At 43.8% G+C, this 14,127-nt stretch overlaps 1 protein-coding gene across 1 annotated transcript in view; it reads right to left on the minus strand.

Moving 5' to 3' along the window:
* Positions 1-1,468: 1,468 nt before the first annotated feature.
* Positions 1,469-14,127, minus strand: part of CLPB (ClpB family mitochondrial disaggregase) — a 154,194-nt gene continuing 141,535 nt past the window's right edge. Inside the window, exons 12-16 of the mRNA XM_079929985.1 lie at positions 12,097-12,253; positions 11,259-11,332; positions 10,971-11,090; positions 10,648-10,752; positions 1,469-10,260 (exon numbers count right to left, since the gene is read on the minus strand). Coding sequence (XP_079786111.1) covers positions 10,012-10,260; positions 10,648-10,752; positions 10,971-11,090; positions 11,259-11,332; positions 12,097-12,253 — 705 coding nt within the window. The 3' untranslated portion in view covers positions 1,469-10,011. The remainder of the gene's footprint in view (positions 10,261-10,647; positions 10,753-10,970; positions 11,091-11,258; positions 11,333-12,096; positions 12,254-14,127) is intronic.

The following is a 14,127-nucleotide window of genomic DNA, read 5'->3' on the forward strand; positions in this document are numbered from 1 at the left end:
CTCACCAACACTTGCTATTGTCTATCTTTTTGATTATAGCCATTCTAGTGGGTGTGCAGTTTTGGTTTGCATTTCCCTGATGGCTAAGGATGTGCTTATTGGCCATTTGTATACCTTCTTTGGAGATATGTTTACTCAGATGCTTTTCCTATTTAAATTGTCTTTTTCTTGTTGAGTTGTAAAAGTTTTTCATTTACTCAGTATACTAGACTGGCCAGAGAAGGATCGGGGTTTTGGAGGAAGTACAGTTATTGTTGATAAAATTTAGATGTGACCATGATACAGGTGGCTAAGGTGGGCAGGGGCATAAAAAGTTCACTAAATGTAAGCAAAGTAGGGTATTGGATAAGTCATTCATGGGAAGTTGAAGCCACCAAGAATGATGGCATGTGTTGGGGAAGGGAGAAAGTGATATGGGGCCTAAGATCTTCCTTGTGTGAGGGAAGTTGTTGAGAGATCAGTAGATAGGGCAATGACAGAGGGCTGGAATAGTCAAACTGCTGAACTTAAAGAAGCTAGGAGGAAAGATGAGCAATAATCACAGAAAAGCAGTGGGGCTCACTTCCTGGGTCTGACAATAAAAGCAGCTGCCACCTAAGAGGACTACAGGGGAAGAAGCATCTTAAGGGACAGCCAGAGTAAACGATACCTTCAGGAGACAGTTAAGGTGAAAAATATTCTCTGACATAAATCATAGCAATGTTTTCTTAGGTCAGTCTCCCAACACAATAGAAATAAAAGCAAAAATAAACAAATGGGACCTAATCAAACTTATAAGCTTTTGCACAGCAAAGGAAACTATAAACAAAATGAAAAGACAACCTATGGACTGGGAGAAAATATTTGCAAATCATGTGACCGACAAGGGCTTAACTTCCAAAATATACAAACGGCTCATATAATGCAATAACAAAAAAAAATCAAAAAATGGGCAGAAGACTGAAATAGATATTCCTCCAAAGACATACAGATGGCCAACAAGCACATGAAAAGATGCTCAACATCACTAATTATTAGAGAAAAGCAAATCAAAACTACAATAAGGTATCACCTCACACCAGTCACAATGGGCAACATCAAAAAGTCTACAAATAACAAACGTTGGAGAGGGTGTGGAGAAAAGGGATCCCTCCTACACTGCTGGGGGGAACGTAAATTGGTACAGCCACTATGGAGAACAGTATGGAGGTTCCTTAAAAAACTAAAAATAGAACTACCATATGATCCATCAATCCCACTACTGGGCATATATGCAAAAAAGACGAAAGCTCTAATTCCAAAAGACACATGCACCCCAATGTTCATAGCAGCATTATTTACAATAGCCAAGACATGGAAGAAACCTAAGGGTCCATGAACAGATGAATGGATAAAGAAGATGTGGTATACATACACAATGAAATATTACTCAGCCATAAAAAAAATGAAGTAATGTCATTTGCAGCAACATGGATGGACCTAGAGATCATCATACTAAGTAAGAAAGAGAAAGACAAATATTATATCACTCATATGTGTAATCTAAAAAGCAGTACAAACGAATTTACAAAACAAAAACAGGCTCATGGACATAGAAAATAAACTCATGGTTACCAAAAGGTAAGAGGTGGGGAGGGATAAATTGGGGAGTATGGGATTAACAGATGCATACTACCATATATAAAATAAACAACAAGGATTTACTGTATAGCACAGAGAACTATATTCAAAATCTTGTAATAAACTATAATGGAAAAGAATTGGAAAATAAGAATATACACATCTACACATATAACCGGATCACTTTGCTGTACACCTGAAACTAACACAATATTGTAAATCAAGTATACTTCAGTAACAGAAAAAAAAAAGAAAAAAATGGTGAAGAGATGGAGCAAACATTCCAACAAGATGCTTATATAGAAAAATTTGTTGATTATTGAAGGAAGAACTGAGGGCACAGGGAAGTGTTGGGAACACTATGTGATGAGGTGATGGTAGATGACCACTGACGTTCAGACCGCTTGAAATTACTTTGACAAACCTGTGAGGAATGCTAGACTGGAACGACTCTTGCAGGATGGTGGGCAAAGAGTTCCAGGATTGTGCTGGCAGGTACATTCCTTATTTCTACAACTGATCATGGCCCTAGGGGTGGCACACTGGTGACTGCCCTCTTCCCCCAACCCTAGGGGTTATTTCCCTGTCCTAGGTCAGCTCCTTGGAGCCCAGTGGGTGACCCAAATCTTTATCCTTTAAAGAATACGAGTACTTAGTGGTTCTGTTATTTAATACCTAAATCAGTTAAGACCATAGTAGAGAAAATTGTTCAGGGGAAAAAAAAAAAAAAGGAAATAAATCTAAAGAAACCACCTAGAACAAAGGTTCTTTTTTCAAGTTCACCTATTCTTTTTTCATACTGTCCTTTCTTGCCTTATGGTTTCTAGTCCTCCCTTTATTTCTCTGAATATTTTAAACATACTTTATTTTTTATTTATTAAAATTTATTTATTTTTGGCTGTGTTGGGTCTTTGCTGCTGCGTGCGGGCTTTCTCTAGTTGTGCCGAGTGGGGGCTACTCTTCCTTGTGGTACATGGGCTTCTCTTGTTGCAGAGCACAGGCTCTAGGCACGTGGGCTTCAGTAGTTTTAGCATGTGGGCTCAGTAGTTGTGGCTCACGGGCTCTAGAGCACAGGCTCAGTAGTTGTGGTGCACAGGATTACTTGCTCCGCGGCATGCAGGATCCTCCCAGACCAGGGCTCGAACCCTTGTCCCCTGCATTGGCAGGCAGATTCTTAACCACTGCACCACCAGGTAAGTCCCTAAACATACTTTTATTTTTAATTTTTAAAAAATTTATTTATTTATTTATGGCTGCATTTGGTCTTCGCTGCTGTGTGTGGGCTTTCTTTAGTTGCGGCGAGTGGGGGCTACTCTTCGTTGCAGTACGTGGGCTTCTCTTCGTTGCAGTACGTGGGCTTCTCATTGCAGTGGCTTCTCTTGTTGCGGAGCACAGGCTCTAGGTGCACAGGCTTCAGTAGTTGTGGCACGTGGGCTCAGTAGTTGTGGCTCACGGGCTCCAGAGCACAGGCTCAGTAGTTGTGGTGCACGGGCTTAGTTGCTGCACGGCATGTGGGATCTTCCCGGACCAGGGATCGAACCCGATCTGGCAGGCGGATTCTTAACCACTGCACCACCAGGGAAGTGCCAACATACTTCTTTTAAATTCAGATTCTTCTACTACAATTCTTGGAGTGCAAATTCTCCCACTTGTTGCATCTGCTGAGTTTGCTCTCCTTCATGGTGGTTTGCTGCTTCTTCTTTCGTTTTCTCTTCTCCTCCTCCTTTATTTGGGGTAAGTTTTCCTGTAAGCTCATTTCAATAGGACTTGTTTTTCCAAAGGTTCCTTTGTGAAAACTTGGTTACAAGAATATCCTTACAGAACAGTTTTGTGTTTGCTTCTAAGGGATCCTACGGCCCAGGACCAGTTTTTGGTTAGTTTTTCATCTTGACATTCCAGTAACATTTGGGTACTGTGAATTTAGACCACACTCTCACAAACAGCAAATGTCTTAGTTTCTTTGTAGCTGACTCTTTCTACTTACATCTCTGAGTGATGTTAGACTTTTTTGTATTTCCCTACTGATTCCCAGGTTAAGGAGCAGTGTTTTTCTAGTCTTCATTGCACAAGGAAGTAGTCCTTTGAGACTCCTGTTTCAGTGTTGAAGGCCTAGCACTCAGCCATTAGGCCTATATCTGAGTCCCAAGTCTCCACGAACTCTTTGACCTCCACTCTCACAAACCCTCTGACTTTTGGGTTCCCATTCATTTCTGGAACCCTGGGATTTCCCATTTTTAGGTTTAAGTCCAGTTGTGTGTCAAACTTTTTTTTTTGGCTACATAATATTCAATATTTCTATATTTGAGGTAGGAAGTGAGTTTGCCTGGAACTACTGTCTGTTGTATTGATATATTGGTCAGAAGTCACCCTCAAACATTCTGCATATTGTAATCAAGGGGCTTTTTTTTTTTTTTTTTTTTTGCGGTACGCGGGCCTCTCACTGTTCTGGCCTCTCCTGTTGCGGAGCACAGGCTCCGGACGCACAGGCTCAGCGGTCATGGCTCACGGGCCCAGCCGCTCTGCGGCATATGGGATCTTCCTGGACCGGGGCACGAACCCGTGTCCCCTGCATCAGCAGGCAGACTCTCAACCACTGTGCCACCAGGGAAGCCCCAAAGGGTCTTTTAAAGACACAAATATGGCCATTTCATCCTCTCAGCATGGCATTCAAGACACTATGAAGTACAGAAACTCACCTCTCTAGCTTCATTTCCCACCACTTTCTCCTCTTCTTCACACTCACATACACTCTCTACACTCCAGTCACAGACATTAATTCTTCTCTTTCTATTCTCTCATAATTTTATTTAGGGTGTACATTGATAGTAGTTACATTTACTTATTCTCTAGTTTGCGTGCTATCAAGATGGAATTGTAGTAACTGACAGCAGTAGTAACTCATTATCTCCCTAACCCAGAAAATAGTAGCTCCATATGGTGAAGCTACTAGACACTTCAGTATAACATGATTTTAATTTTATTAAATTAAAGATGTTCGAGTCTAACTATGCTTGCACTGAATTGTATATTAAAGAATTGACACTTTAATGATATCAAGTCACCCTTCCAAGAACCTGGTATGTCTTTTCACTTGTCAGATCTTGTTCTATGCCCTTCAATATGATTTTTTGTTTATTCTTAGTATTTTATAATTTTGAATAGGTATCACATTAATATGGTTCAAAACTTTAAATTATAGAAATGAATACAGTGAATTTACCCTTCCATTGCAGTCTCCTCTCTGCCCAATTCTTCTCTTTTCCAGAGATATTTTATATTTATATGAGCAAATACATACACCTATTTATTTCAATTGTGAATGGAATACTTTTGTTATTGTTTCTAGTTGATTATTGCTGGAATAGAAAAAAGCAATTGATTTTTGTACATTTATCTTTTACTCACTTACCAAATGTCCTTATTAATGCTAATAGGTTTTACTTATAGCCTCTTAGATCTCCTAAAAGCACAGTCACATATCAACAAAACAAAATCATTTATTATTTTCCAATAGATACCAATTACTCACTTTTCTTGCCTAATTATTTACACCTAAATTTTCAAAGCAGTGTTGACGCTTGTCTTATTTCAGACTTTAACAGAAGTAGCTTTAGTATTTATAATTAAAAATGTTTGCTATTGGCTTTTGATGGTTTCTTTTACTTGGAGTTTATCAAATCATACTTAAAGCTGTAATATTTTATCAAATGCTTTTTCAGCATATACTGATAAAATGTTCATCTCCTTTCATTAAAAAAACTTTATTCTGAAATAATTTTAGACTTACAGAAAAGTTGCAAAAACAATACAAAGAGTTCCTGTATACCCTTCACTCAGATTTCCTCCATGTAAATACTTTACTTTTGTTTTATCATTCTGTATGTATACTTTTGTATGTGTGTGTATGTATAATTTAGCTTCCTGAAACATTTGCCAACTGTCTTTATCTTTAAATATTTCAATGTATATTTTCTAAAAACAAGGATATTCTCTTACATAATCATAAGAACTATTATCAAAATAAGAAAATTAATATTAATCTACAGACATTTAAATAATCTTCAAGTTCTTGATGTAATGGATTATATTAATAAATTTCCTGATACTGAGGCTTGTATTGCTGAAATAAAACTTACGTAATTATGTTGTATAATTCAACTTAGTTTTATTTGGAAGTTTTGCCTCTATAGTCGTAGATGAGATTAAGCTATGGCATTCTTTTTGGCAGTTTTGCGGGTTTGAGTATTAATCTTACGCTGGCCTTTAAAAAATCAACTGAGCATCTTCCCATTTTTCCCATGATCTGAATCAGTTTTTATAGTAATTAAAAATTACTCTGATCTATTTTTTGGGCTGGATGATGGCTACAGTGGTATTCACTTTGTGGATAACTCATTGAATTGTATACTTGTGATTTGTGTACTTTTCCATGTATATGTCAATTTAAAAAGTTTAAAGAAAACAATCTTTTAAAAAGATAAAATTTTAATGACCTTTCCAATCTCTTCTTTTGGTAACTAATTGGCGTATTCAAACCACTGACTTGGGTCAGTGTTTGCTAGGAAATGATCTATCTGCTCTGTTTTCAAAATTGTGGCCACAGACTTCTCCTAAAATTATTTTAAATACTTTCATATATGTGGTTATGTCTGATTTCTCATTCCTAATCTTGGTTTTTTTTTGCTTTTCCCCTATATCAGGCTGAGGAGATTTTATCTATTTTATTGGTGTTTTCAAAAAGAATAGTTTTCTTATCCTTTCTCCTTTTTTGTTTTTTGAATTCCTACTTAACTTCAGGTTTTATCTTTAATTGATCCATTTTCTATTTTCCTATGCTTTAAATGTGTTTTTTTCTAAATTCCTAAAACCATCACTACATATCTTTGAATTTTTCCTTTTGAACAATAAAGATATTACATTTTCATTTGCAAGTCCAGCCTCATGTATTTCTGGATACTCAGTAAGTATCTGGGGTCTTACTTTGCCCCATTCACTAAGGGTCTAGCAGGTTCTACTGCCTGGCCACAAACACATGACAAATGTGTGCTCCATGAACATATGATACTGTTCTGTCCTGGGACTCACTATGAAGGTCTATGCTTGCTGCAGGGCCCACCCATCCATCCAAATACCTGGAGCAGCCATCATGTGATGGCTCTGTGCCAGCTTCTATGAATAGGATAGTGAGTGGAATAACTGGGTATCTGCCCTCTTGGATCTTACACTCTATTTGTTCTTACATGGAACAAATAATGCAAGTGAGCTGAATACTGCCTAGGATGCTATGGTCCAACATCACCTAGGAGGTCTAGCTAAGATTCCCTACAAGTGATACTTAAGTTCCTCAGAATCTGAGGGTCTACCCTGTCCCCTACCGTCTTCTCAGAAAGGTGGCCATTGGGTTTTCTTGTACAAAAATTATCTGGTTTTGAGTTATATGTCTGCTGCTCCTGGCCGCAGCTGACTAAACCAAGGGACTGACAGTCAAGCATAAGAACTTTATCCAATAGGAATGTTCCATATAGGATGGTCACCGACTGACTTAATTAGAGCCTCTAAGGGAAGTCTGAACAAAAAACAGAGTGAGAGGAGAAGAAACAGAGATAGCAGGAGAGGAAGAAGCAGAAAAAGAATAGTAAAGTCATAATAATAAGGGCAAATTGCAAACCTTGTGGTGTTGGATTAGAACTGTAGGCATCAATACGGACTCATAGTTTTTAATAATATACAGATAGACAGATACAGTAATAAATTCAGTTGTGTGTGATACATGTGTTAACATACACACATATATTTCCTAGCTTTGTGTGCTGAAAAGGCTTAGAAGCAACAACACTCCAGTAGCAATGAATATACCACCTTAGTTTCTAAGTACCATTCTCAAATAAAAGGAACCAGGAGCTGCTTAGAGAAATGTCTGATGCCAGGGCTGGGACAAGAAAAGTATGAGTGAGCCTGGAATATCCTGTGGTACCAGAAAGTAAGGCAATACTAAAAAAAATGATGGGGCAATGTTGAAACAACACAGGAGCCAATTTAGGAGCTCCCAATGGCCAAATCTAGGCCAAATGAGCCAAAAAAAACTATGTTAGTATTAGGTTATAACCCATAGACTAAAACAAATATCCATTAGTTTATACTAATATAAATAAATTACTGAATAAATAAATGGGGGAAAAGAGACAGCTGTTCCTTACAGTAGAATACCAATTAATAAACATAGATGGAATAAGAAAAGAGAAAGTCATCATTAGGCAAATACAATATTAATGCTTGTTATAAGTAAGAACCATTGATGGATGCTAAAAATCAATAGGCAAAATTCTAAGGATAAATAAGACATCTATACAGCTCCTATCTTTCCATGAGATTCTTATTAATTTCAAAAGGGAAATTAGTAAACCTACAGTGGAGAAACTGGCACACACAACCTCAGCCATGTGCTGCCACTATGAGGCACTAAGAAGGGCACAGCATCACTTGTGGGTTAGTCTTGCCCAAAATGTAGAGCCTCGATCTAATCATGTGAAAACAGCAGGCAAATCCAAATTAAGGGACATTCTACAAATTAACTGATCTGGACATTTCAAAAGTGTCAAGGTCATAAAAGGCAAAGAAAGCCAGAGGAACTGTCACAGGCTGAAGGAGATGAAGAAAACATAACAAAATGCAATGTGGGCTCCTCGATTGGATTCTGGACCAGAAAAAGGACATCAGTGGGGAACATGGCAAAATTTGAATGTCTACAGATTAGTTAGTAGTACTGTATCATGTTAATTTCCTGGTTTTACTAATTCTACTGTAATTTAATAATTTTTAAAGATGTTAATATTAGGAGAAGCTGGTGAAGGGTGCATGGGAACTCTATTATTTTGGCAACTACCTGTAAGTCTAAAATTATTTCAGAGCAAGAAGTAAAATAATAATAATAATAATAATAACACACACAAAAAAATGGCACGTGAGCTACAACTACTGAGCCCACGTGCCACAACTACTGAAACCTGTGCACCTAGAGCTCATGCTCTGCAACAAGAGAAGCCACAGCAATGAGAAGCCCACACATCGCAACGAAGAGTAGCCCCCACTCGCTGCAACTACAGAAAGCCCGCGTGCAGCAACAAAGACCCAACGCAGCCAAAAATAAGTAAATAAAATAAATTAAAAAAAAAAAGAATGGCAGTCACTGAGGTTAAGAAGCAGCAGACAACTCCTTGAGGGGCTGGACAGTGATTGCTGGAGCATCTGCTGGAGCCCACGTTCTGGCTTCTGATTGCCTCACACCTGCCATGTTGTCATCACCCAAGGGATTTTGATTCCTGTCCCCATTTTCTGCTTCCTGAAAGAGACTTTGTAACACCAAAGGAAGGTTCCAAAATGGCCCCGCAGGGGGAGGGTGATGACATGGTCATCGATGGTGGCTATTGCAGATGGTTCCCAAGGTGTACCAAGCCTTGCTGTGCCCTGCTAAGCTGAGGCTGGAACATGTCTGGTCTGTGGAATGCCTTGGGGGATGGTGTGCAGTCCCTCTGCTTAGTGACTAACATGCAGACTGCACAGGGGAGCTGTTTATTCCAGGTTCACTTAGCTGGGATCATAGTATAGACGGGGCTGAGGCAGGCTCCATGGCCATCTGGGCAGAGCCCGACCCCATGATTCCTCCTCCTGCAGTTCCCCAATGTCTACGTAGTTGGTCTCCTCAAGGAGGCCCTGTAGAGCTGACCTTGCTTGGTCATTTGGTAACTTCTGTCCAGTCTCCGTGTAGGGCAGGGTAGTGCCCAGTCAGCCTTCCTCCTAAAGATGCCCTATGCTGGCTTAGTTCCAAGGCTGGAGAGACATGCTCTGGTCTGACCTCTGAACATGGGGTGGGGAGCAACAGTAGCTATGACACAGTAGTGTCCCTGAGAGTCCCTTTCCCTTGGAATTTTAGAGCTTGGGAAAGACGAAGCTACGGCCTAAATGCAGAACCTCTGTGCCTGGGCCTCTGCATTCTTCTCCATTCCCAGTGGAGACATTCTGGGGACTCAGTTGCATGAGAGCCAGTAAAGGGTGGCAGGTCACAGCCTGGTCCCTGTCTCTTTCCAGCCAGATCTGTTCTCAGCTGCCATACTTCTGAGCTTCCAGGAAACATGATAAAGTTCCAGAGACGCTGGGACATGGGGATCATGCTGAAGGACAGAGATAAGAGACCTCCCTCTTCCCCCTGGCTTGAAGGGGATGGAGGAGCAGCTCCTCTCCCAGAGACCTGTTAGCACATGTGGGGCCCACAGGAAGGGATCAGGGTAGGGCAAAATTCCTGCTTTTGACTTTGGAGAGGAGTGAGAGGCAGGAGGAGAAGGTAGGTCGTTACCATGCCACAGCCAAGGGGGCTTTATTAGGTGTTCAGGGCACGTATAGGCAGGTAGGTAGACACTAGAGGGTGTGGCACACCTTCTCAGGGTTTAGTGGTGCCTGGATGTCCAATCTGTGGGTCTTGCTGTCCTTATCGATGATCTCCAGCCGCAGCTTGGGTGGACGCTTCTCAGCCTGGGGTGAGGGCAGTTCAGGACTCTTGAGTAGCTGCTTGTCTGAGTCCTCCACAGTGATGCGCAGAGTGCAGCCCCCTGGCAGCAGGTCCTGCTCGTAGGCGGCCGCCAGCTGGTTTACCACACGGCGCTCCACCTGCAGGTGGTAGGTGAAGTGGTCTTCACTGCCAAAGCCTGGAGGCCTGGCTCTATCACTTACTGCTCAGGCAAGTACTTACTCAAAGCTTCAGCTTTTTCATCTGCAAAAGGCTAACAACGCAAGCTTGCACGACAGTGCTAATGACACATTAATGTCAGTTTCTGAGGTTCTCAGCCCAGTTTCTCACACTGGTAGGGGTTCAAACTCAGTTACCCTTTAGGATAGGGGTTTTACTTGATTATATTGTTTTTGGTTCTGAAGAGGCATCTGCTCTAAGAACAATTCCTGCCTGTCTGGACAGACTGGGAGCCCAGGGAATGCGTCTGGGGGCACCAGGGAGGGAGGTGTGGAGATGCCTCACTTCTCTCAGGCTCCTGTGCTCACCTCATGCTTAATGGAGCGGGCGCCATAGTGCACGTTGTAGCCGTCAACCAACACGTCTGCCACCTCACGGTCCCAGAGCAGTGTGATGTTGTGCCTTTGCTTGGCCTGGGACAGGTCAGATAGGAGCATGCCTGAATGTGGGCCAGGGCTTTCTATCTCTCAGCGCTCTGGCCTGAGGCCTGGGCCTGTGAGAGACTGTGTGCCCTATAGCCACTGGACCCCTCTGTGCTCCTTCTTCTGGGGGTGGCGCTCCCAGCCCAGTGTTCCCTGACTTCCAGTGGGCATATATCCCACCCCCACCCACAGGCAGTCCCCGCTCTTACTCTCTTGGCCCAGAAATTCAGCTCCTTGTTGACGAGTTGGATGAGCTCCGAGTGGCAGAAGGGGAGGAAGTAGACGATCTCATTGATTCGTCCCAGAAACTCATCTCTCCTGAAGTGAGCCTATAGGGCCAGGTTAGGGATGGGGTGAACTCAGTGACCCAGAGGGTATAAAGGAATTACTGGACCCTATTGGGGAAGATGGGTGTGGGAGGGTTTCCGTATCTTCACGATGGCTAAGGGGATCCCCCCCGACCCGAGGCTCCAGCAGGAATGACAAAGAGCTCTTACTTTTAGGATGGGGCGAATCACATTTTCCTTGAAGTTCTTAGAGATGGTGATCTTGTCACTAGTCTGGACATCCCCTGTAGAGACAGAATCATAAACCCAGGACCTTTGGGAGCTGTGCCTGCTCCTTCACTCTATCCATGAAAAAAGCCCTGGTCCTGACCCTTATGGTCTGTGTGTTCCTGGTCAAGGTCTCAGGCTGTCTGGGCCTCAGCCTTCTCCTCACCTGCACAATGAGAGGCCTGGACTGGGTACCTCCTAGGCCCTTCCACTGCTCATGTACTGGTAGGAACTGTATGAAGGAGGGGAGGGGAGAGGAGAAGAGTCAGGACCAAGACTGGGCTGGAGAGTTCAATCCTAAATAGAAAGGTGACAGATGTGGCCTCCTGCCTGACATGCTCCTCCTTTCCTCCTATGCAGGAAGGCTCCCTGGCTGAAAAAGGCTGTGTCACCTCCATACGGTTTCTGATCTGCTATCCCCTCATTGCACCGAGGTGTCTCCATCTGTTGAGTGTGCATCCCTTCAGTCCCCTTAGGCCCTGGCCTCTTCCTGGCCCCATGCCCTGGTGTGGCTCTGTCCATTACTCTGTCTGGAGCCCTCCTGTCACCCAAGAGACTTGGGGATTGCTTGAGGAAGTAGGGGCACCGTCTGTCTGCCTCCCTCCACTATCTAGTAGGGTGCTTGGTGTCTGGTCAGGACCAGCTAGGAACAAAGATGCTACCAGGGCCCTCATCTGGCCCCAGGACACCAATGCCATCCTGCCATCCTTGACCTCAGGAGATGTGCTGGCGGCCTGGTCACTTGACCAGTTGCCCAGAGAGCTCGGGCCACGTGCTGTACCAAGGTTCTCGGCGATCCGGTTATGGCTCATCTCCAAAGCTTCCTGCCTCAGCTGCAGCGCGTGCTGTGCTATCTCGTCACTGCCCACGTTGGAGGTCATGATGAAGATGGCGTCCTTGCAGTCGATGGTCTTCCCTTTTCCATCTGTCAGCCGGCCCTGGGAAGGAACCGTGACTGCATGGTCAGGGAGTGGTAAGGCTGGGCCCCTCTCCCAGGAGCTCTCTCCAGAACCCCTGTGCCTCCCCCTCCTCCAGCAGAGTCAGCATTCCCTCCTCTGGGGTCTCTGAGCACTGTTCTCACACCTCGGCTACAGTGCTCACCTGCTGGGAGTGCCCCAGGTTGAGACTGAACCTGCTGTCTGGCATCTCTGAGGGCACCCAGAAGCCAGCCTGACTGTACATGCATCCATCCAACACACTCTTCTGGAGGCCCAGTCTGGGCCAGGCTCTGTGTTGGGGCACTGGGGACTCACTGAGCCTCTGACATGCTCCCAGTCTAGAGAAGGAGTGAGGTCAGGAAACAAGCAGTCACAATTCAGTGGTTAAATGTTATGATAAAGGGAAGGCCACGCTGCTGTAGGAGGTCAGAGGAGGGTATTCTACAGGGTCATTGTGAGGACCAGGTAAATGAACTGAAACAGGTATAATCTCTGCATCTTTAGAGCCATCCTCTGGCCTGGTTAATGTCCCTCCTTTAACCAACTTGGGAAATTGCCTTGGAATCTTCAGCTTTTTCTAGAGGTGACACAGAAGAAAGCATCTTTACTAGAAACAGATGCACAAGGAAAGAGAAAAGGGGCAACAGTAGAGGGAGGAGACAGAAGAATGAGAAAATTGTAGCTGTCCAGGGCCATTCAGTTCAAGGGCAAGGAACTCTGCCCACTCAGCAAACCTCAAGGCTAGCATGGTACAACAGCACTTTGCAGTCATTTATAAAAAAGCACTAATCAGGGCCCCATTGAGAGGAACTGATGGAGTCTGACTTTGATGGGCACATCTACTTCCACTGCCGGTGCCCTGCTTAGTGCTTTCCGTGCACTGTTGCACTCTGCCCACTAGAAGGTCGCTTTATGAGGGCAGAGGCTGGGTCTTGCTCTCACTGGGTCCTAGAACAGTGTCTGGCATATAGCATGTGCTCAACACTTGCTTGCTGAATGCTTGAATCCTCACCACCCCTACAAAGAAGCTGAGGCTCAGAGAGATTAAGTAATTTGTACAAGGTCTCACAGCTAGAATACAGTAGAGCTGAGGCTCTATTGAACTGTCTGACCCCAGAACCCATATCCTTCACTGTACACCAGGCTACTGGGGTCATACCAACAGTGTGGGATAAAATGAGGCCTCATGCAATTTTCTTTCCCTAAATAAAAATTTCTCAGAATTCTGCCAAATTCAGTTTGCATCCTTTGATCCTGACAGGAAACAAGCTACCGGGACAGGTGTGGGGAGAGGCAGACCTTCCTGGGAACTCATCTGGGTTGCAGGCAAAAGCATAACTCCTTCCAAGTTTGAGAACATGGCTTTGGGGAAAGGTCACTGAGCTCAGCCTGTTGGCACCTGCCCAAGCCAGTGATGCTGGGCCCTGCCCCAGCCTCAGGTAACCAATCCTCCTCAAGTGTTCCCCTTTCCCTGGTGGCGAGGGCCTCACTCAAGGTCAGCCCTTGGTTCTAAAGCCAATGCAAAGACAGACCAGCCCTGGCCCTCAGAGGTAAAAAAGGAATGTGCATTAACTGAGTGCCTACTGTGTACTGGGCACAGTACCAAGTGCTTTTCTGCCTCACTTTACATGGGACCTTGGCACAGGCCTCATAAAGTGTTAGTTCCAAGGGGGTCTATTCAACAGGGCCCTCGAGATCCAAATCCTGGTCACTCTCCCGTCCCAGCCTTGGGAGGGACGAAGAGAAGGCAAGAGTGCAAGCAGATGTTCCTGAGCTTGGCCATTAGCTTCCTACTTCACCCCCTGCTTATGGGTTACAAAACGACAGAATCCACTAAGGGCAACTCTAGTTTTGGGGACCATGTCTGCGTGCAT

The sequence above is a fragment of the Stenella coeruleoalba genome, assembly GCF_951394435.1.
Source record: "Stenella coeruleoalba genome assembly, chromosome: 8".
In the NCBI taxonomy this organism is placed as follows: domain Eukaryota; kingdom Metazoa; phylum Chordata; class Mammalia; order Artiodactyla; family Delphinidae; genus Stenella; species Stenella coeruleoalba.